The 19,372-nt window shown below is 41.0% G+C and overlaps 3 protein-coding genes and 1 long non-coding RNA gene across 9 annotated transcripts in view; 2 read left to right on the top strand and 2 right to left on the bottom strand.

Annotated features, from left to right (window-relative positions):
* The window catches only part of ITGA2 (integrin subunit alpha 2), a 51,468-nt gene extending 46,468 nt beyond the window's left edge, over positions 1-5,000 (top strand). The window contains 2 exon segments of the mRNA XM_023944592.2: positions 1,167-1,283; positions 2,017-5,000. Coding sequence (XP_023800360.2) covers positions 1,167-1,283; positions 2,017-2,106 — 207 coding nt within the window. The 3' untranslated portion in view covers positions 2,107-5,000.
* On the bottom strand, positions 1,979-19,303 carry LOC111941386 (molybdopterin synthase sulfur carrier subunit-like). 6 transcript variants are annotated; one of them, XR_015281244.1, is made up of 5 exons: positions 19,185-19,303; positions 18,733-18,854; positions 15,956-16,102; positions 15,689-15,873; positions 14,648-14,854 (listed from the first exon to the last, which is right to left on the bottom strand). XR_015281244.1 is itself a non-coding variant. In XM_086870146.1 (4 exons), exons 1-3 carry the CDS (start codon positions 19,194-19,196, stop codon positions 15,976-15,978), a joined length of 261 nt encoding a protein of 86 aa, XP_086726272.1. In that variant the 5' UTR covers positions 19,197-19,303; the 3' UTR covers positions 1,979-2,418; positions 15,956-15,975. The 6 variants fall into 6 exon arrangements, 4 of the variants coding, with proteins under 4 accessions (XP_086726272.1, XP_086726271.1, XP_086726270.1 ...); XR_015281243.1 differs by having other exon boundaries at positions 15,689-15,856; positions 19,185-19,302; XM_086870146.1 differs by lacking the exons at positions 14,648-14,854; positions 15,689-15,873 and adding an exon at positions 1,979-2,418.
* LOC111941465 (molybdopterin synthase catalytic subunit) lies at positions 10,996-14,848 on the bottom strand. Its single transcript, XM_023944594.2, has 4 exons — positions 14,728-14,848; positions 13,734-13,887; positions 12,214-12,337; positions 10,996-11,105 (listed from the first exon to the last, which is right to left on the bottom strand). Exons 1-4 carry the CDS (start codon positions 14,846-14,848, stop codon positions 11,037-11,039), a joined length of 468 nt encoding a protein of 155 aa, XP_023800362.1. The 3' UTR covers positions 10,996-11,036.
* Positions 19,289-19,372, top strand: part of LOC111941361 (uncharacterized) — a 37,184-nt gene continuing 37,100 nt past the window's right edge. The window contains exon 1 of the long non-coding RNA XR_015281246.1: positions 19,289-19,368. This is a non-coding gene — a long non-coding RNA (uncharacterized LOC111941361). The remainder of the gene's footprint in view (positions 19,369-19,372) is intronic.

Raw genomic sequence — 19,372 nt, 5'->3', positions numbered from 1 at the left:
GTTAACCTGCTAGAATCATCATTATGGCCTTTCAGTTAGAAAATACACAAAGCCATCCTGCCTTGGTGAAATGAATACACATAACCACACCTAGCACAACATTGGAGCTTTCCAACAGAAATGACTTAAATCACTGAAATGTCAGTCCAGTGCAAGTTTCCCAGAAAGCTTAAGATTAAATTACTCCAGACAAATGCACTGAACAACCACCCTGAGAAAATAAACTAGTGTGATTTGTTTTATCATGTTTCAGGAAGGAAAAAAAACTTTCAGCTAACTGCATGTCGTTCCAAGATTAAATCCAAAAATTTGACAGTTCATAAATATTGCAGCAATGTCTCCCCAAGAAACTCTGTTATATGTAATTATATATTTGGTTATACCTAATCCAGCTAGATAGGGTATCACCTGAAAACTAACTTCCAGAGCTGTTTTGCCTTCCAGAGTCAAAAACACTGTTTGCTCTTCTGGGAGCTCTCTGGTACTGTTTGTGGTTCAGGAAATGTAGGTGTGCTAGAGGTGCTCCTGTTTGACCCACACATCTTGCAGCAAATTCATTCAGTTGACCCAGGAGAACACAGATCACCTTGAGATCTGTAAAGTCATTAGTGGTTTCATAGAAGGTAGGAACAGCAGGCAAAGGAGCTTGAGGTACCTGCCCAGCAGGAGGACTGGAATTTCAGCAGATGTGATGGTGTCTGGCTTCAGTGATTAGTACTGCCTCCTACAGCTGCCCAGCAGAGATAACAGGCTCTGACAACGCTTGGTGAAAAGTAGTGCTTCTCCAGCAGTCTGATTTTGGGGCTGTACACCAGGCTGCATTCATGTAAACATTCATGTAAATATGGCTGGTTTACACAGTAATGGTGTGTGGAGCCTCTGAAAGGCCTCCTGTTAATGGAGAGGCAGCTGGCAGGAGAGATTGGTTCTCTGCCTGTTGTGTATGGCCAAGAGTGATGAGGGCCTCTAGTCCATAGCTGGCACTGCTGTGTCCACAGTGCAACCAGGCACCCATGGGCACCAGTGAAAGGGCTGTAATTGCTTGGTGTGTTCCAGTCATTGATCCTAGAATATGTGTATTCCAGGCATTCTTGATCTTTGGTTTACAAATCCTATGTTATTTGCAGTTAACATTAACTCCTAAGACACAATCTCTCTGCTCTCAGATCCCAGTTACAATAATGAAGCCGGATGAGAAGGCTGAGGTGCCAGTAGGTGTTGTGATTGGCAGCATATTGGCTGGACTCCTCTTGCTGTTGGTACTGGTTGCTGTTTTGTGGAAAGTAAGTAGGTACTTATACTCTTAAAACAAAAAAGGGATAAATATATTTGGGTTATTTTCTCTGGAATATCTCTTCTCTAGTGTAAGATAAAACCACATCTGCAGTTCAGCGGTATGAATAATACTGCACTGCCATTATACCCTTGACATATTTTAAAAGGGTTCATGAAATGGGTCCTCACATTTCATGAAGATGATAAATGAGCTGCCAATCATTCAAAACAGGAGCTGTGGCATTTACTTTTTCCTTTCAACACTGTCTGCCTCCTTCCATAATATACCAGCTGTGCTCTGAAAACCCATGCTATTCCCAGTGGACAAGGGTGGGCATTACAAACAAGATGGGAGAGGATATATACTGACCAGATAAAAGAACAGATAAAAGAAAGGGCAAGGGCAAATAGTAAAGTACAAAGGTTACATGGAAAAAGGGGATGTTTTTCTGTGTGCCAGGGCATTGGTGTTTGAAGTGCTCCTAGGCATCATGGAAATGCCTGTATCTCTGCAGGGAGAAAACTGGCTAATCAGCACTGCTACTCTAGCATTTAGTTGCCTCAGGTGGGAGTTCAGGGCCCACCTCCTTTCATTTTAGAGGCAAGAACTGTCTATAAATCAAACTCTATAGTGTATGCATGCACACATGTGCATTTCTACCATCAAAGTATTTCGTTTTGCTGAGAAATGAATTATCAATCATTGACTGCAACGTGGTGTTATTTTAATACTTCTCACAGCTTGGCTTCTTCAAGAGACAGTACGAGAAAATGACACAGGATATAGAAGATGTTGATGAAATTGCAGAACTCACAAAGGACAAAGACTGAAGATGAGTTATGTGGATAAAGGGGAGATCTGAGCCACCAATAGCAGTTGTGATCAGTCAGTTCTTCAGCTGGAGTGCCTTAAAGCTTAGTAACATTTAAACATTTTTAATGAAAGTGTCTTTATATAGATGAAAATATTTTACAGATTCTACTCTATTGCAAGAGTAACTGCAGGACAGTTTGGTTTTTTCAAAAATGATTTATAGTGCTTTTTCTTGTAAATTTTTGCCTTTCAAACAAACTTAACCCTTAGAACTGGCAGGTCCGGAGTATACAGTAACATACTGTTCCAGCAGTCCTTCTCTTGATCCACTGCAGAGTGAAACAGAAGAATTTATTTCAGATTATTGTGGAACAGCATCAATTGGTAATTTAGTTGACAAGTACCACATGTGTTAAAGGACATTTTCTATTAAGTTGATGATGAATGTGTGGTGAATACTGCTTCCAGACTGGGAGAAGAAAAGTAATTTTTTCATTGACTAGCTCCATCCTTATTGTTTTAGGAAAATAATTTCCACCAGCAAACCTTTGCTTTAACTAATCTATAAACTGTGGGAACTGTGTATGAAGATGTCTGTCTGGGTGCTACAGGACAACTGGTTGGGCAAAGTCTTCCAAAAGTTCACCGTATTTCTTGCACTAAGGTCACAACTAAATTACAGAAGGATATTGTTTTGGGGAAATACTGCCAAATGGTATGTACAACTGTCTTCTGCATACTTTCTCCCTGAGAAGAAAATATGAATTTCATAATCACTTACAGCATGTTCTCTGCAATGTTATTACTCATTTTCATCTTGAGAAGCACTACCACTACTGTTACGCTGGCCTTTACACTCTCGGTCCCTCTGGTATCAGTTTGGCTTTTGACATAAATAGAAAACACAGTTAAGATCTTGCCTTTAATTCTGTAATGAAAGATTTTGCAAGACTAAGAGCATAGAGTGAATTTAGGGGATCGCTGACTGAGGAACTATGCACGTTACAAAAGGGGATAGTGAAGATCTAAGCTCTGTAAAATGTTTACTGCACTTACTTCTTTAGCGTCTCAGTGCCCTCCAGGAGACCAAAGTTCAGTACAACCTCCTTACCTGTCACATATTTTTGGTCCCACCTGTTCATGTCTGGATGAAGTTAACTTATGTTTTTTACAGTGAAGTACTGTAGTGCTCTGGAATGAGCTCTAAGCACAACACTTGAGTGACTTTGTGTTGGTTACACACCTCAAGTTTATCACATGCTGTTAAGCTGCCTTTATGATTATAATGAAAGCTCAGTCTTATAAAGGCTCATGCTGTAAGACTGGTAACAGTCAGGGGAATTGGCCTTTTGGCTGCCTTTCTCTCTCATGCCTGGCAGTTACAACTGATTGTGAGAAAAGATGTGTTCTTGTATGTACACTGCCATGCAAGTGAGATTGTTTCCAACCTGAGGTGATTTACTTGAAGAGTAAAACATGCAAGCAAATGTGCCTGACTGGAGTACACGAGGTCATGGTTTCTTCCCCCCAAAGCTGGATTGTAATTATGCTTCGGCACTTTTCCATTATTTTCTGAGGGACTAGGCTTAAGCACATTTGAAAGTTTTACTCAGTCTTTTTTAATAGCTAATCAGTCAAAAGCCAACCATCTCTTTGGCAAATAACAGTTCATTTGCAGCAACAGCTGGATTATGATTATTGTAGTTTTATATGTGTTTTGAATTTATTTTGTATTGATAAAATGTTATGTTTTGTTGGGGTTTTTTTAACACTCAGAAAAACAATTCAGATTTTTATATCAATTACCAAACAGGATTCTTGCCATCAGCTGAGTCTGTGACCAAAACAAATATTTAAAAATTGGGGAAAAAAAATAGCAATTGCATAAATCTAAAGAATAAGCTCCTGACTTGTAATTATAAACTTTAAGGGCAAATGCTTTGAGAGTAAAAATAAAAATTTTTTCTGCCTCAATTCTTACATAAACTTGAGCAGAAAAAAATAACCCCTACAGCCATGTATGTGGGAAGCTCCTACATAATCAGGGTCATGCTCTCCAGAGCAGAGAGAGAATTTCACAATACACCAGATGGTAGAATCTTCAATTTCTGGTGCTGCCTACAAGGGCAATTCAGGCATTGACCCAGATTTCCTTCTTCCACTTCAGTGGGAGGTACAGGTCAATAGCCAGTATGAAACTTCTTTGGGGATTTAACAGTTTATCAATCAGGTAGCAATGATTCAATTCACTAGTATTTACTGGGTTATATTTTGACATGGACAACATGATTCTCCTTCCCAGCCTGGACACAATAATGCTTTTCCAAAAAAAGGGGGAGACATAGCTATGGGTAAGGTTTTTGTATCCTAACCACTCCAAGTAACTAGTTCATTTTTCTTTTGCAATTAATACTTAAATAGATAATTCTGTTTTTGTAATGAGTGAGTCTATTGCACTTTTAAGTTGGCACAGTCGCAAATAATACTGGAAATATTATGTATATTTTGTATTGTGTGCAAGGGTTTGGTTTGTTTGGTTTTTTTTTTTTTAATTTACTTTTTTAAAGCAGCATGTTTTAAATACTCTGAAATGTTAAGCTTCAGCATGTACTTCTGTTTGTGCTTGCACCAAGAAAAGTCAGAAATACCTTCAGCAAACTCAAGCTGTATCTGATTCTGGTCTTGAAATCTAGCTGCTGATTTCCTGAAGTAGTAGAATCAAGTTCAAAATCTGAGTTGGTTTTTAGGAGCCTATGTATAAATTTGGGAGGTACAAGAGGGTTTATAATAAAATTGACTTCTAAAAGCTAGCATGTAAGCTCTATGGGAGCAGGGACTGTATCACTGTGGTGGCCTGTCTGAGGGCCTAACAGCATTACTGCAATAAAACACAAGACTACTGCTGAACTCATGCAGACTAAATGCAGACTCATTTACTTTTAAACAGCACTCTAAAGAGAAGCAATGCTACTGAAAAAGAACAGCATAAAATGGGGCCAAATACGGCTTTGTCCCAGTAGCACACAGTGAGAACCCCAAGGGAATGACTCTGCTAGGTAGACAAAGACACTGCACTTGAAGTCTTGAAGATCACAGTCAGGAAGGGGACATTACCAGCAAGCTGTACTGTACTGTAACCCAGTTCACATTAGTGCAAAGTATTTGGAAAGCTCTAGCTGAGTAGATGGTGTTAAAACATTACCATGGCCAGGCCTTCCTATAAACATGGGCTTATCATCACTGGTATCTAAAATTACACCCATTCTGCCAGTCCCTGCACTTTATCTATTTACAGAACTGGTTAGCAGTAGCATGTCATGACTCTGGCTCTGACTACACCCCACTGTATGTTGGAAAAAATGAATTCAACTTTTCAGCAGGAACAGTGTGGCAAAATAAGAGAGGAAGGAACTTGGCTATGGATAGAAAGATGACAGGAAGACAGGATTGTTAGAAACTACCACCTGAAAACTACAAACTTTCACAGACCTTTTTATTAGTATTTTCAACTCGTCCATACTTTTTACAGAGTAAAAAATAAGCATGCAGGTAGGCTACCAGTTTCAACTCTTTCATCATACAATATCAGATGAAACTAATCTTAAGGCACGAAACTCTGCCTTTCACCAAGTCTCAGTGTTTTGCAAAATTACAAGCCAGATTCCTTATTTGCTGACATGTGTGTGCTGCTTTTGACTGGGGCAAACGTACATTTCTTGACAGTAGCTAGTATAGGGCTGTGTTTTGGATTTGTGGTGGGAACTGCTGATAACACAGGGATGTTTTATCTGTCGCTAAGCAATGCACACAGGTTCAAGCCCTTTTCTGCTCTTCACCCCACCTCACCAGCAAGGAGGCTGGGGGAGCATAGGAAGGTGGGAGGGGACAAAACTGCGACAACAGGCATTCATCGTATTTGGTTTTTGTCTTCCCAAGCCACTGTCACATGCAGTGGAGCTCTGCTTTCCTGGGGTTGACTCAACCTGCCTGCCAATGGGAAGTGGTGAATGCATTCCTTATTTTCCTTTGCTTGAATGAGCAGTTTTTTACTTTCCCTATTAAACTGTCTTCCATCTCAACCCATGAGATTTCTCACTTCTCCTATTCTTTCCCCCATTCCATGAGTGGCAGAGTGAGTGAATGGCTGGGTTAAAGCACATCCAAAACTGAACTACAACAAAAGCTTGAAAATTAAAGACTAAAAAAAATGAAGGTATGAAAATGCATCTCAAAATCTATAGCTGTCTCAATTTTTTGTTGCCTGTAAAAATAAATTAAGCGTACATTTTCACAGCTTTAGAAAAGTTGAGTCCTATATTTCAAGCCTTTTTATTCTCAGTTAATTGGTCAGTTATTTGTATGTCATCAAAGGCTTTAGTATGCTAGCAGTTTTAAAAATGTACTTGCCTCTTAAAATAGTCAAAATGGAACTTTTATAAAAAGAACTGCTATAAAGTTATGTCAGGATGCTTATTTTTGTAACACTTGATAAAATCAAATTTTATGGTGTGTTTGTCAAAAAACATGCCTAAGGTATTCAAAGAAACTGTTCTTGAACCAGCCTATTCTGAACTCTTTTCAATCACCTCCACAGGACACTTAATTGTACTTAATGGCACTTAATGCTCAAGACTATTTTTCACACAGCATTTTTAGAGGGAAAGAGCAGCACTGTCTGCTTTAACATAAAATTTGTTAATAATTAGATTTAGCAGTTCTTTCTTTTTAATGCTTCTGAAGCAACAAATGAATGTGCTACTCTACAACTTACTTGGAACAGCTGTGCATAAAGTGAGTAGAGAGAAAGACCAAAAATCTAGTTCAAAGTTGAGCAATCTAAAAGCTTCATTCTTGAGTGCAGCAGTGGCTCTTTCACAAGCAAGAGCTGATGTAAGGGCCTGTTATTTCCCAGCATGGCCAGCACCTGAGCGGGCCAGGAGCCACTCCCCCTGCTCAGCCATCTCGGCTGCCATCTCCTGGGTAGGCACCTTATAAAACAACCCCCTTCCTCCCCTGCCCCGTTATTCCATGACAATCCATCACTTACTGTTTTCATTGTATGGATCAGGCTGAGCTTCTCTTGAGAACAGAGCACAATGCTCAAAATAAGGAAAGGAAACTCTTAAAATCAATCAGTGCTGGTATGTTCAGCCAGACAAAGGGGTGGATCAGTGTATTCAAATTTTGCCAGATGCTTAGACTAAGGGATCTTTTCAGAAGGACAAATTATCACTCTGAAGTCATGCACTTCCCTTCCACAGACAGCCTTCATCTGCCAGATCTCTACAGGAATCACATGGTGACCCTCTGGGTTTGCAGCATTTGTTTCTGGGAACATCCATACCAAAGCCACCAGCTTAACACAGCTAGTCTCATGGAGAGGTGGGATTACCCTTCCCTACAGACAAGGAAGAGAAACAGCTGGACTCATTCCAGAAAGCTGGGTCTTCCTTGTAGACAGATAGATCTGCAATTATCTATCATCCCACTCAACGGATCTCACCATAACACAGAATAGCTCTCATCCAGCACTCGTTCTGCATGTGTGGACAGCAGGACATGTGCAGCCACATCTTTTCCTAACACACAGTGAGACACAGCTGGGATTCATTCCCGGGCCTGGCAATTCGGAAAAACTTCTGGGTCACTTCAGACACAGCTTAAGCACTTATCTTAGAACACAGTAATCTGCCCTTTTATGATAATACTGCCCTAGCAGAGAGGGTAGCCCTACAAAGGGAGACAGAACACTGAGTTCAGAGCATGGACTTAAATTTCAGTGAGATACATTTTACCTCTAATTAGCACACCATCCCTCCCAGAGACATTTCCATTTCGCTTTTACATGCCAGCTAAAGAACCCGAAGTTACACAAGACTGATACATCATTGTTCCAGAACAAAGCAGTACTTGCCTCATGCACAGCTAGGGACAAAAAATGACATTTCATTGTCTTTACCATGGCAGCATACACACATTGTAACACTCAGCTGTGACTCAGTACAACATCTCTTCCATTCATTGTTCCTGGTCACTGTGGGGAAGTACACAATTATTCTCTCTATTTTTCTGCACCATCCTTCCCAGCTGCATTGCTGATGGGGAAGGTGCACTTAAGGTCACCCTGGAGAAATCTTTCAGGAGTCTGCAGCACTAGAAAGGCAATAAAGGGACACTTCTGCAACTCAGGAATTGCCCCTGATCATGGGCACCCAAGTAGAATTTAACGGATTTAAGTACCACTGTTTTTCTGTATGAGAGCACAGCACTAGTATGGAAGCACTGTATAAGTTTTACTTCATTCACAAACTATCCACTGAAAAACAAGCTAAACATTTTTTATTTTTTTTAATTAATACACTTATTAGTTGCATGGTGTCAGCAAACATGAACATAGAAAAATTAACACCAAATATGAAAAAATTAATGTATTTATCTTCTAAAGTGAAAAATAATTTTCACAAAGTGATTGTGCTCAGTATTCTGTACAAATCCCAGTAAAAATGACATTCAACAGCAGAGGGCTTCTCTCCAGCCTCCAAAACAAAGGAAAACTCAATCTTGTACTTGATTAGCTCTGCCTAGATAATAGGGCCCACATGGTTTCTAGAGTGTGTATCTGTAAGCACGCAAGGAGCAGCTGCTGTCCTGCAGAGGAAGGAATGACTTCCACTGAGGAAAAGTGCATCAATATGTTAATAAGCACAGTTTAACTATGTTTCTGCCTGATGCTGTATGTTTCCTTACAATTTACTTAATTCAGATACAGTAACTAAGTATTAAAAGTGATTAAAACACCCGTAGGAAAAAAAGATCATCACCTACTGTCCTCATTTTACTTTGTGCAGCTAGAAGTTGTTAGTAGATTTTTTCTGCAGACACAATAAAATGGAATATACAGCTGAGGCTTCACTGTTGTGTGATATAATGATTACAGAATCAACAACTGGGTTGGGTTGGAAGGGCCCTTTACAGACCATCTGGTCGTAACCGTCCTGCTATAGGCTGGGACACTTTCCACTAGACCAGGTTTCTGAGAGCCCCATCCAGCCTGGCCTTGAACATTTCCAGGGATGGGGTATCCACAGCTTCTCTGGGCATTATGTGCCAGTGCCTCACTATCCCCCCCACACTAAAGAATTTCTTCCTAATAGCTGATCTAAGCTACCCTCACTTCAGCTTAAAGCCATTCCCCCTTGTCCTATCAGTACATGTTGTGAAAATTGCCCCCCCAAACTTCTTGTAAGCCCTCTTTAAGCACTGAAATTTGATGTAAGATTTCCCTGGAGCCTTCTACAAGCTGAACAACCCCAGCCGTCAGCCTTCACAGGAGAGGTGTTCTAGTCCTCTGATGAACTTAATGGCCCTCCTCTGGACTCATTCCAGCTACATTCATATTGCATAGAGGACCCCAGATTATGCAGTGCTCCCTAGGAGTCTCCTGAGGGCACAGCAGAGGAGCAGAATCAAACCCTTTGACCTGCCAGCCCTGCTGCTTTCGATAGAGCCCAGGACAGAACCAGCTTTCTGGGCTGCAAGTGCACATTGCCAGCTCATACTGAGTTTTTTGTTCACAAACACCCTCAAGGGTTTCTCTCCAGGGCGTGTCTTGGTCCATTCTCCCTCCAGCTTGTATCTGTGCTTGGATTGTCCTGACTCAGGAGTATGACCTTGCACCTGGATTATAAATAAATATATTTGATATAGGAACATATATATGAGCAACTGAGCAAATAATTTAGCGTTACCTTATTTCCCTTTGCTTGTATCTACCTTGTCTACACAGATAATTGATGACTTGATAAAACTGCCTCTCAGCATTAACAGAAATGCCATACACAATGGGACCTCAAATTCTTAGCATCTAAATACTACCATAGCACAGTAGAATAACTAATAAAATGACCTTGCTCAGACAGGTAACGTTATTTCCAGGCATATTATGTCAGTTCATTTAACTGGTTTTCAAAACAGTAACAAGAGAAAAACAGTAGTAAGATTAAAGCTTGAATGTGAATATAAATGCATATATGAATTCCAATAATGCATATATGAAGTTCAATAAACTCCCTTTTCTTTGAAAAACTATTTCATTTAATGTTTTTTAATCCCTACACATATGAAGTCAAATTACTGCAACTAATTACACTATAGTTGTGTATTTGTAATAATAACTGGTTTGGAGTTTTTTTCCTCCAGTACCACACAACTACACAACCAAAAAGTCACCTTCAAAATTTTGTCTAGACATCATTAAGTAGTTACAGGTTGGTGTGTTATTGCTATGGCAATTTTTTTGCTGGTAGAGTAATATCTTTAACTTTAAATCAATCTCTATCCATATTTCTTAATGCAATGGCCTAGTAATATCAGCTGCACAGTAAAAACCTTTCTGTAAGACAAAGCTACTGGAATATAAGCACTACTAAAAGGTTAATAACTCTGGGGTATAGTTCGTATTTTCTTCTCTGTCTGTACTAAAACAGTTCATCTACTTCAAATAGCTTTCATGTTACAAGAATGTCAGAATAGCATAAAGCTTGCAAACCTAAGTCTTCAGTCATAGAAAATTAAATCTCTCTGAACTTTAAGATTAAAAAAATGCAATTGTCCTGTGGTGACCTTCCATACAGTCAGAGAACACAGACTACCAAGGTAAAAGCATTAAAGTAGTATTCATCACAGAGTAGTCTAAACACCTTGCAACAAAGAATTTTGGGGAGGATTCTTTTAAAAACTGACTCCACGTTAAAATGCACAAACAGGCAACTCCAAAGGAGAGTCAGGAATACCTAAAACCCCTCATTAATCCTCCATAATCTCACTCAGTCCAAACTAAATTATTGAGATTGAAACATCTATTAGAACTGTTTAGAAACATAGAGATTCTCTGTAAAAACTCAAACTTCATTAGGAAGAGTAACACTTTATTTTCAAAAGAGTACAATTATTTTTCTGAATTTGCCCAAAAGCATTCCTTGTTTTCTTTCCAAGAATATTCATCCTCATAAATCTCCTGTAATACAAACAAAGAATGGGAAATGTTGTGAGTCTGCTACATACAGCTACAAACCAGGCCAAATAAGTCAACAGCCATCCCACTATTATTTACTGATCACAACAGGACTGCACAGCCCTTGGCTGGTAAGCAGAAGAGAGGGCAGTACCCTTAGAACATATGGACTTAGCTGAATCCCAGGCTAATCCCCAATGAATTTAAAAGGGCCCACCTATGCTGAAATGAATTCAGCAAAGAGATCTAGAAGAAATTATCTAATTGCCGTAATGTAAACAGCATATATGCTGCTACATAAATCTACTGTACCATCATTTTGTTATGAGAATTTAGATGTAACAAAATGCCAATATTAAAATAAAAATTACATTAATACACTAAATAGAGTAATAGATCTTAAGGACAGACTGGATTACCCAGCTGCAGTACAGTCCTAAGCAGCAAATTCTGAGTCCCTGATTATTCATTCTGAAAGAACTTCCATCTCCTCAAGGAGGTATCAGAAAAGTGGAGTAATCTGGGGAATATCACTGTTAACCACGTGCCAAGTTCTGCCAGGGAGAGAAGGCAGAGATAATGCTCCTTACTTGCATGCAACACTGTTACACAACAGGGCTCTTTCTAGACTTGGGCTGGTTTCTCCACACACTGCTGTATGCCTGCACTAGCTTTGGAACTTCTGCTCATGACTTCATTGTGTGCTGTTGCTTAGTGCTTTCTCATGGCCACAGCAATGAGGGGAAAAGAGAAAGGTAAGAAATGCTCCTTTTACTTGCAAACTGCAATGCTGTCCAAAGCAAAACTGACTCAGATTCTTCCACAAGCCTGTGCTGAACTGAGTTTTGCTACTCAAAAGAGGAGAGCTCAGGCCTCCTTTGCTTTCACCCTACGATGCCTTCAAAATAAAGAAGAGCTGGATGGTATAGGTACAGGAGAACCTTCCAGATGCTCTACCTACCATATATGGGCTTGACTGTGATAGAGGAAACTCACTGGTGCTGGACACTGACAACCCATCAGGAGCAGCTGCTGCCTGTAATGCTGCTAAGGCAGCCCAGACATCTAAGACAAGCATAGGCCTAAATTTTATTTTGTCCCCAAAACATACCTTTTTCCATATTGGGACAGATGCTTTTAAGGTATTGATGCAGTACATTACAGCTTCAAGGGATTCTGCTCTGTGTGGAGAGGAGGCTGCAATAATTACACTTGCTTCAGTTATTGGAACCACACTAGGGAGAGAAGAGGAACAACAGCAGCTTTAGCTAACACTTAACATCAAGAGCACCCAAAAGTTGTGGCCATGTCACGTCAGTGTTCTGGCCACATGCTCTCCTGACTCATTCATACTGAGCAAGTGTCAAACCACATCCAAAAGATTATACACTTTTAAAAAGAAAGAAAACCATAACCAAGATCACTACCAGATGTTAGAATTCCACACTTCAGAATAAATAAACCCACTAGACACGGGCTTTTTTTTTCCATTCTTTCTTTTTTTACAATTAAGCCTATGGAATTAAGAGGGGGAAATTGTTAACTTGTAACAATGCATAGGAAACTCACTGGAAGCTAGCTTAATAATGAACAATAACAAGTTAGAACAGCCAGTTCTTATCTAATAACCTTACAAATCATCTCAGTTTGCACAAGAATTTGCAAAAGAAAAAAATTAAGTGGCTGACACTGTGCAGATTTTGCAAAGAAAGCAATTTTTTGATGAATTCTGATTTTAGATTCTGAAGTTTCCTACTTAGTGTATTGTGTTAAACTTAACAGAAACACAAGGTTCTGTGTTTCTCCTTGCAACTGTAGCATTCCCAAAACCTACCTCCCAATTCTCCCTCTATAGTAAGACTCCTTCAGCAAAATCCACGGAAGAAATCTCAGCCTAAATACTTTGAGTTGCTCTCATGACAGCCACCCTCTCTGTTGACTGTAGAAGGAAATCTAGGGAAACTACCCCTCAGGCCTTGTATCTTACTTACCCTTTGCAATCACATCCCAAGTTCCTTTAGGATTTCAGCAAATCCTGCTAGTTTCAGCAAGAAATCTTCCCTGAACTGGGAAGGCCCAGGAGTATGTCAGACACTAGTATTCTATGTTTTGAATCAAAAGGAAAATGCTTATCCAAGACTCAAAGAACAACAGGAGGTTCTCCCACAAGCAAGGCTGACAATTACTATGCCCCACAGCCTAAGCTTTCAGACTTTTTGTAGCATAAACAGACTTAAATCTCACATTAAGAACATTCTGTAGCCCGTCAACAGGAGATAGAAGAAAAAAATAAAGTGCTGCCAACTTCACACCTTTTAAAAATAACAAACAAAATAAATCAAGAACCTCCCCTTCCCTGGAATGAAGTATCTCCCCACTCTCAAAACATCACATCAGCATCAAAGATCCTGCCTGGCTGTGTGGACTTCAGCAAACCCTACCAATAAACACATTTTTGAAAACAAAATTTTTGAAACTTAGCTCCAGAGCAAGAGCTTGATCCTGCAGCCAGCTTTGCTGTACTATGGTTTCTAAACACTCCTGCAGGTTCTGCAACTATGTAAGCACAGCTATGCACCTGACAAGCATTGATGCTCCAGTTGCAGAAGAATGGGATTTTGACATACATACCCAAGTCTATGGTGCACTGCAATATGTTTGACTGAAGGCCATTTCTGTCTAACATCTCTGCAGATTTTCTTTATTTCAGTCTCTGCCATTGAAGTATATGCTTCATATTCTAAGCGAATCACTTTTTTTCCTTCAAAATTATTTCTTGTAGTACCTAAACAAAAATTATCAACTAAAATACTGAGTAAATGAACACTTTTTTATATTGTATCTTTATAATACACATTGTATATTATATTAATATAGAGTAAAAACCCAGGATCTCTTGCTATGGTCAAAGTCAGCGCTGCACAAATATAAACAACCTCTCCTAATCATGGCTGCATAATGAGAGCATTTGAACAAGATAAATCTTTATTATAAAAGGAAGAATTTAGTTTACACATTAGAGGTCTGCAGTCCATAATGCCCAAGGCTGGGACACCTTCTGTGGTAACTAAATGGCACTGGCCCAAGTAATTTTTAAATTCCCAGTATTTAGGAGCCTAGCAGCACTAGGGTTTAAGCACAAGGAAGTTTCATATGTGTGCCATGTACATGAACCACAGGACACAACTATCAGCCTGACTTTCACCAGTCCACTGGTAGAATAGTATTTCACTTTCAACTAAGACCTGAGTAACAGGACCTTGCATATTGGTGTGGATATGTGGTTGGCATAGCCACAGTATCCCATTTCCCACCCTGAACAAGTTGTATCCCAAGGGACAGGAGAACAACTCCGAGGCAGTTCTGTACTCCACAGCTGCTGTTCTGTTCAGTCCTACAATAGCCATACCAGCCAGAAAGCTTCACACCACTTTAGCCCTCTGCAGGTATTTAAGAGCTGCCATGGTCTTGCTCTAATAATTCAGAATCTGTTTTCTAAACATCCTGGGCTCAGCTCAGGAATTGATTTATTTGAGAACTACAAGTTTGGGATGTGGACAACATAGGTTCCATTTATTAGACCATTAACATATACAGAGACTTAGCTCACAAATATTAAACTCACCAATGAACAGAGACACTGCCCCACAGTATGGTGAAACAACCAGCTCTGACACTTCATCTACAGACAGCTTTTCAAACTTGAGCTTGATAAAATCTTTTGGCACATCTTCACTTTCTTCCATATCGCACTAGGAAAGTTGAAACCAAACAGACTCTGTTGTTGCTCCTGGAGATACTAGCATCAGCCAACCGCTTTTTATCCAGTGCTGATGCCACAATTTATGCACAACACAGGCACTATCTATTTGCCCAAGAGACCAGTCTACATGTGAACTTCACTTCTCTGCAGCCTGGCTGAGAGAATATTAACTGCAAATTACAAGGAATGACTTGGTTTTATTGCATATATATTTCTTTCTGGTTAGAAAGTCTGGTACAGTGGGATGAAACTGTAATTAGCCTGAGGCCCTGCTTTAACAGTACATTCAACCAGCACAGACCACTGGTAAATCTGTGCTGATATTGTCAGTCCCTCCTACTTATCTCATCAAAACCTACAGTTTAAAACAGGGATTTCTGATAAACATGGATTAGAGTTCTAATCCTAAAATTGAGTATGCTCTCCAGGACATTCAGGACTTCATACTACCAGTCTGTTACAGACACACAAGGGACACTTTTAACTTTTCTGAGTAGAAACCAGTCATCACCAGTCATCAGATCACCTAAGAATGAGAAATATTTTGATCAGCAGCAATGGAACAAACTGCAATAAATAGACGGACAGGCACTTGAAAGCAGGCAAAGAAATGAAGCTATTCTAAGGACACCTTTTTAAAAGTAACAAACAAACAAAATTTCTAAGCAGCAGTCAATTATTTTTATTATATTATCTTTTCTGTTAAAAAGTGGCAGGATGTTTTTCATTATTGTATTTAGGCAAGCCAAGTTTCCACTGGTAGGAAGAAATAACCAGGAAAGAGTAACAGGACCTAACACCCAGATTCAAAGCAACGCCTGACCTCTCTGGCAAGTGTCCTCCATTTACTGCATACATGTTAATCATTTACTGGTGCACTGGCATATAGTTTCTGCTCAGCACAACTGCACTCTCCAGACAGAAACACAAGTTGGGCTCTCTCAAATGAGTACTGGGGTGGCAGGAGAGAATTGCAATCACATCTTCGGACCTAAACAAGAAAAGGTTCTTGTAACATCACATAGAATTCATGAGCTATTTTAGCATAGAGTTACACTCCACAGGAAACCAGGCAGTAAGTGATACCTACCTAATAGAACCAGGGCAGGTTCAGCCTCCACTAATTGGTGGGATGATGGCAACCTCGTCTCCAGGCTGCAGGACCAGCAGCTGATCTCCAAGAAGCACGTACTCCTGCCGAACAGCAAATACCACTTGATCCCGGATGACAGCAAGCCTGAGGGGGATTGGCAAAAGCACAAATAGGTTTCCAAACAATGTTTGCATTTAACCATGAGATTTCACTGAACAGCAAACTGGTCCACAGTCTAGGGCAGCTGAGGTAAAAACACTGAGACTTACACAACTTTGCTTCCAAGACACTGTCAGAAATACAACCAACACCAACCTCCTAATCTTGGATTTTCTTGTAGCAGCCAAGAAGAAACAAGATCAGTATAATTTTCAGAAATCAAGATTTAGATTTTTCATAGGCCTATATCAGAACAAACCAATGCATACCAGACCCACCTCAGAAGCTTACAATGAAAAAGTTGGTAACTCAAGAGATAGCAATCATCCAGTTTGGGATTAGAAGGAAATACTGTCTTGATGCAGTATGATTTGACTAGACCAATTTTCTTACACAAAAAGTAGCATTGTGGCATGCTGTTCATGAGATCTCATGAAAATTCAGTGGTCAGAGTTGCTCTTGTTGTGTGTGCTCATACTTTAGTAGGCTTTAGGTCTTTTGTCCTAACAGGTCTGAAATCTACCATTGATAAGGAGTGGCCAAAGAAGTAAGACAGCAAATGTGATTTGTCTTCTGGTGGATCTTCTACATATTTTTTTTATGTGAGATATTGCCATGAGAGTTCATAGCTCTGGATATCATGAGGCAGGAAATCATCTCCATGACTAAGTGCAATTACATAGCAAGCATGAGGGCTATAGCAGTAAGACAGCAGAAAAAAAGAATGGCATTTTTCTACAGATGGTGAAGGCATGATAACAGTTCTTGTTTGAGACTACAAAACCTGGCACAGCCAGCTCAGCTGTATTGCCTAGAAACAAGTAAGCAGACCAAAAGAGTACAAGTAAAAATCATCTTGTCTCCTACCAGCCACATAGATAGATGAAAGTAGTCAAGGCACAGGCTAAGCAAAACAGTAGCACTGATTCAGAGAACAGACTGAAGGGAAGGATTGTATGAAAGCAAAGAAAGCCACTAAAGAACTGTGCACAACCATGGAACTGAAGTGCCCATTAAAAGGATGGGCTCTAATTAAAGTCCCTTGCAAGCTAATTAGTTGGGGAAAATGCATGGAACAGAAAAGCACTGTCAAGTACGCTCAAGCTGCAATTTGAATATCCGTTAGCAATGTGAATAGAAATCTGTGGTCAATACCCTACAATTATATTGAGTTTTTCCAGAAAAGCTAGGAACAGAAGCATTTTTCAAGAAGGCCGCTGTGAAGTAACTGCAAATGCAAATTGTACTGCCCCAAGTCATCATTCATAAAAGGACAAAGTTGACAAATTATGGCAAAATGACCAACAGTGCTGCTGCTGCTTCTGACATAGACAAAAAGGCTGCAAAGTAAAATTTACACAATTCCCTACTGCCTGTTGCACCCAAACACACTTTATTTCAATTCTCTGTGAGCAAAAGGTGCCTAGTCCAGCATTTCGTGAATAGTGTCTCACTTGAAAACAGATACTAGTGTTAAATAGGTCATTTTTTTCATAGTTATTTGAGAGTATTTTACTAAAGAAAGGTTGTGCCTAAAGGAAGACTTGGACCCCTGAATCCAAAGTTACAGAAATTCCAGAGTACTGAGCACTAATGCTGAAGACTACAACCTCTCTTGCAACCTTACTCTTTTTTTACCCCTTCTATCACTCCAAAATGTTGCGTCTTTGTCCATCAGATTTGTTCTTGACAGGACTGAGCACCTTCTCTCAGCTTTAAACAGAGGGGACATTTCTGTTAGCACCCCCAGGAGCACCAATGCTGCAGAGGCCCTTACAGCACACACAGTGCTTTCTCAGGACCAGAATCCTTACAAAATGCAACCAGCAGCAGTGTGCGTCTTTTTCAGAGCATTAAAGTGGCTGAACACATTTGGTGTGTGAGGGCTGAGTGTCTGGAAGCCTGTGGGGAGCTTCAGTTCTCTTCCTGACCTGCCTTGTAGAGTTTCATAGGTTCATACCAATGGCTTACAGTACAGTTAATCACAGAATCAATTAAGTTTGAAAAGTACTCTAAGATCATCAAGTTCAACCTATGACTGAACACCATGATACCAACAAGACCATGGCACAAAGTCCAATCTTTCTTTAAAAACCTTCAAGGACAGTGACTTCACCACCTCCCTGGGCAGCCCATTCTAATGTTGATGCATCCTTTCAATGAAGAACTTCATCCTAATGTCTAACCTAAGCAATTGGAAACACCTGCATATTATCATTTATTTCTTATTTATTGTCCTGGCTGTGCTTGATCCATCCTTGTAGCATCTCACCTTCTCCACAGACTATTAATGTGGTAGTTTTCAAGCTACCACATCACAGGCCTCCTGGACAATGGGCCACGTGTACCTCTCAGGTCCAGTTTTGGATACATCTCCCGCACCCTGGTCTTCCCGTAGTATACATGAATCTACAACACTTCCAGCTGCACAAAACACAGAACACTTGGTGCAGGTTACCAAAAGAACGTAACACCACTGTTTTTGTGCTGTCGAAGTACTGCTGAGCGCTCCAGAGCAATGCTGAACACCAAATTTGTATTAAAAATAATAATAATAATAATAAAAAAATCCAACCACGTTTCTTTGTGCACCTCAAGGGTAACTTGCTGCATACCTGGGGTGGACCTTGACGATCTCCTCCCAGAGCTGCAGAGAGGTGATCTCCCGTGGCACCGAGAGGGTCTCAGAGCGCAGCCCCGCCAGCTCCGCGCTCCTGGCGAAATACAGCACCGAGACCTGCCCAGGGAACAAACAGCGCTCAGGGGCGCGGGGCCTGCCCAGAAAACCGCTCCCAAAACACCAGCACACAGCCGGAACCAGAGCGCCAAGCTTTCCCAGGCATTTCTCGATGCCGATCGGCTCTGCCGCGTTTCTCCTTCCCCGGCTGTCAGGACAGCGGGGGAAAGGCGGAGAAGGCGGGGGGCGGTGAGTGACCGCGGATCCGCGCAACGCGCCCGCCGTCCAGGCCGCTCCCGCTGCCCGCCGAGGCCAGGGGCAGTTGGAGCCCCGCTGTCCTGCCCGGCACCGGCCGAACGGCCCCCCGGGTCGCCGGCAGGTCGCACCTACCTGGCAGCGCATGGAGCCGCCGTCCCGGAGCGAGCTGCCCTCCGCCGCGGGCCCACGGCGGCGCCTGCGCCCGGGCGAGCGGCGCCGGGCCCGGACCGCCCCCTGCGGCCTGGCCGGGCCGCGGGCCCGCTCCGGCTGCCGGCCCGGCAGCGTGGATTCCTCCCACGTACGTGTGGTGGCGAAGGTGG

The sequence above is a fragment of the Cyanistes caeruleus genome, chromosome Z (assembly GCF_971803275.1).
Source record: "Cyanistes caeruleus chromosome Z, bCyaCae1.hap1.1, whole genome shotgun sequence".
In the NCBI taxonomy this organism is placed as follows: Eukaryota; Metazoa; Chordata; class Aves; order Passeriformes; family Paridae; genus Cyanistes; species Cyanistes caeruleus.
This window is presented reverse-complemented; position numbering and strand designations above follow the sequence as displayed.

Excerpts from the sequence above, each read along its gene's own strand:
- LOC111941465 (XM_023944594.2), bottom strand. The coding sequence starts at position 14,848 with ATGGAAGAAAGTGAAGATGTGCCAAAAGATTTTATCAAGCTCAAGTTT. Across the intron at positions 13,888-14,727 it reads GGCAGTGTCTCTGTTCATTG|GTACTACAAGAAATAATTTT; the intron begins GTGAGTTTAATA and ends ATTTTTGTTTAG. Across the intron at positions 12,338-13,733 it reads GCAGTGCACCATAGACTTGG|TGTGGTTCCAATAACTGAAG; the intron begins GTATGTATGTCA and ends TTCTCTCCCTAG.
- LOC111941386 (XM_086870146.1), bottom strand. Across the intron at positions 16,103-18,732 it reads ATCGTCAAGGTCCACCCCAG|GCTTGCTGTCATCCGGGATC; the intron begins GTATGCAGCAAG and ends AATCCCCCTCAG.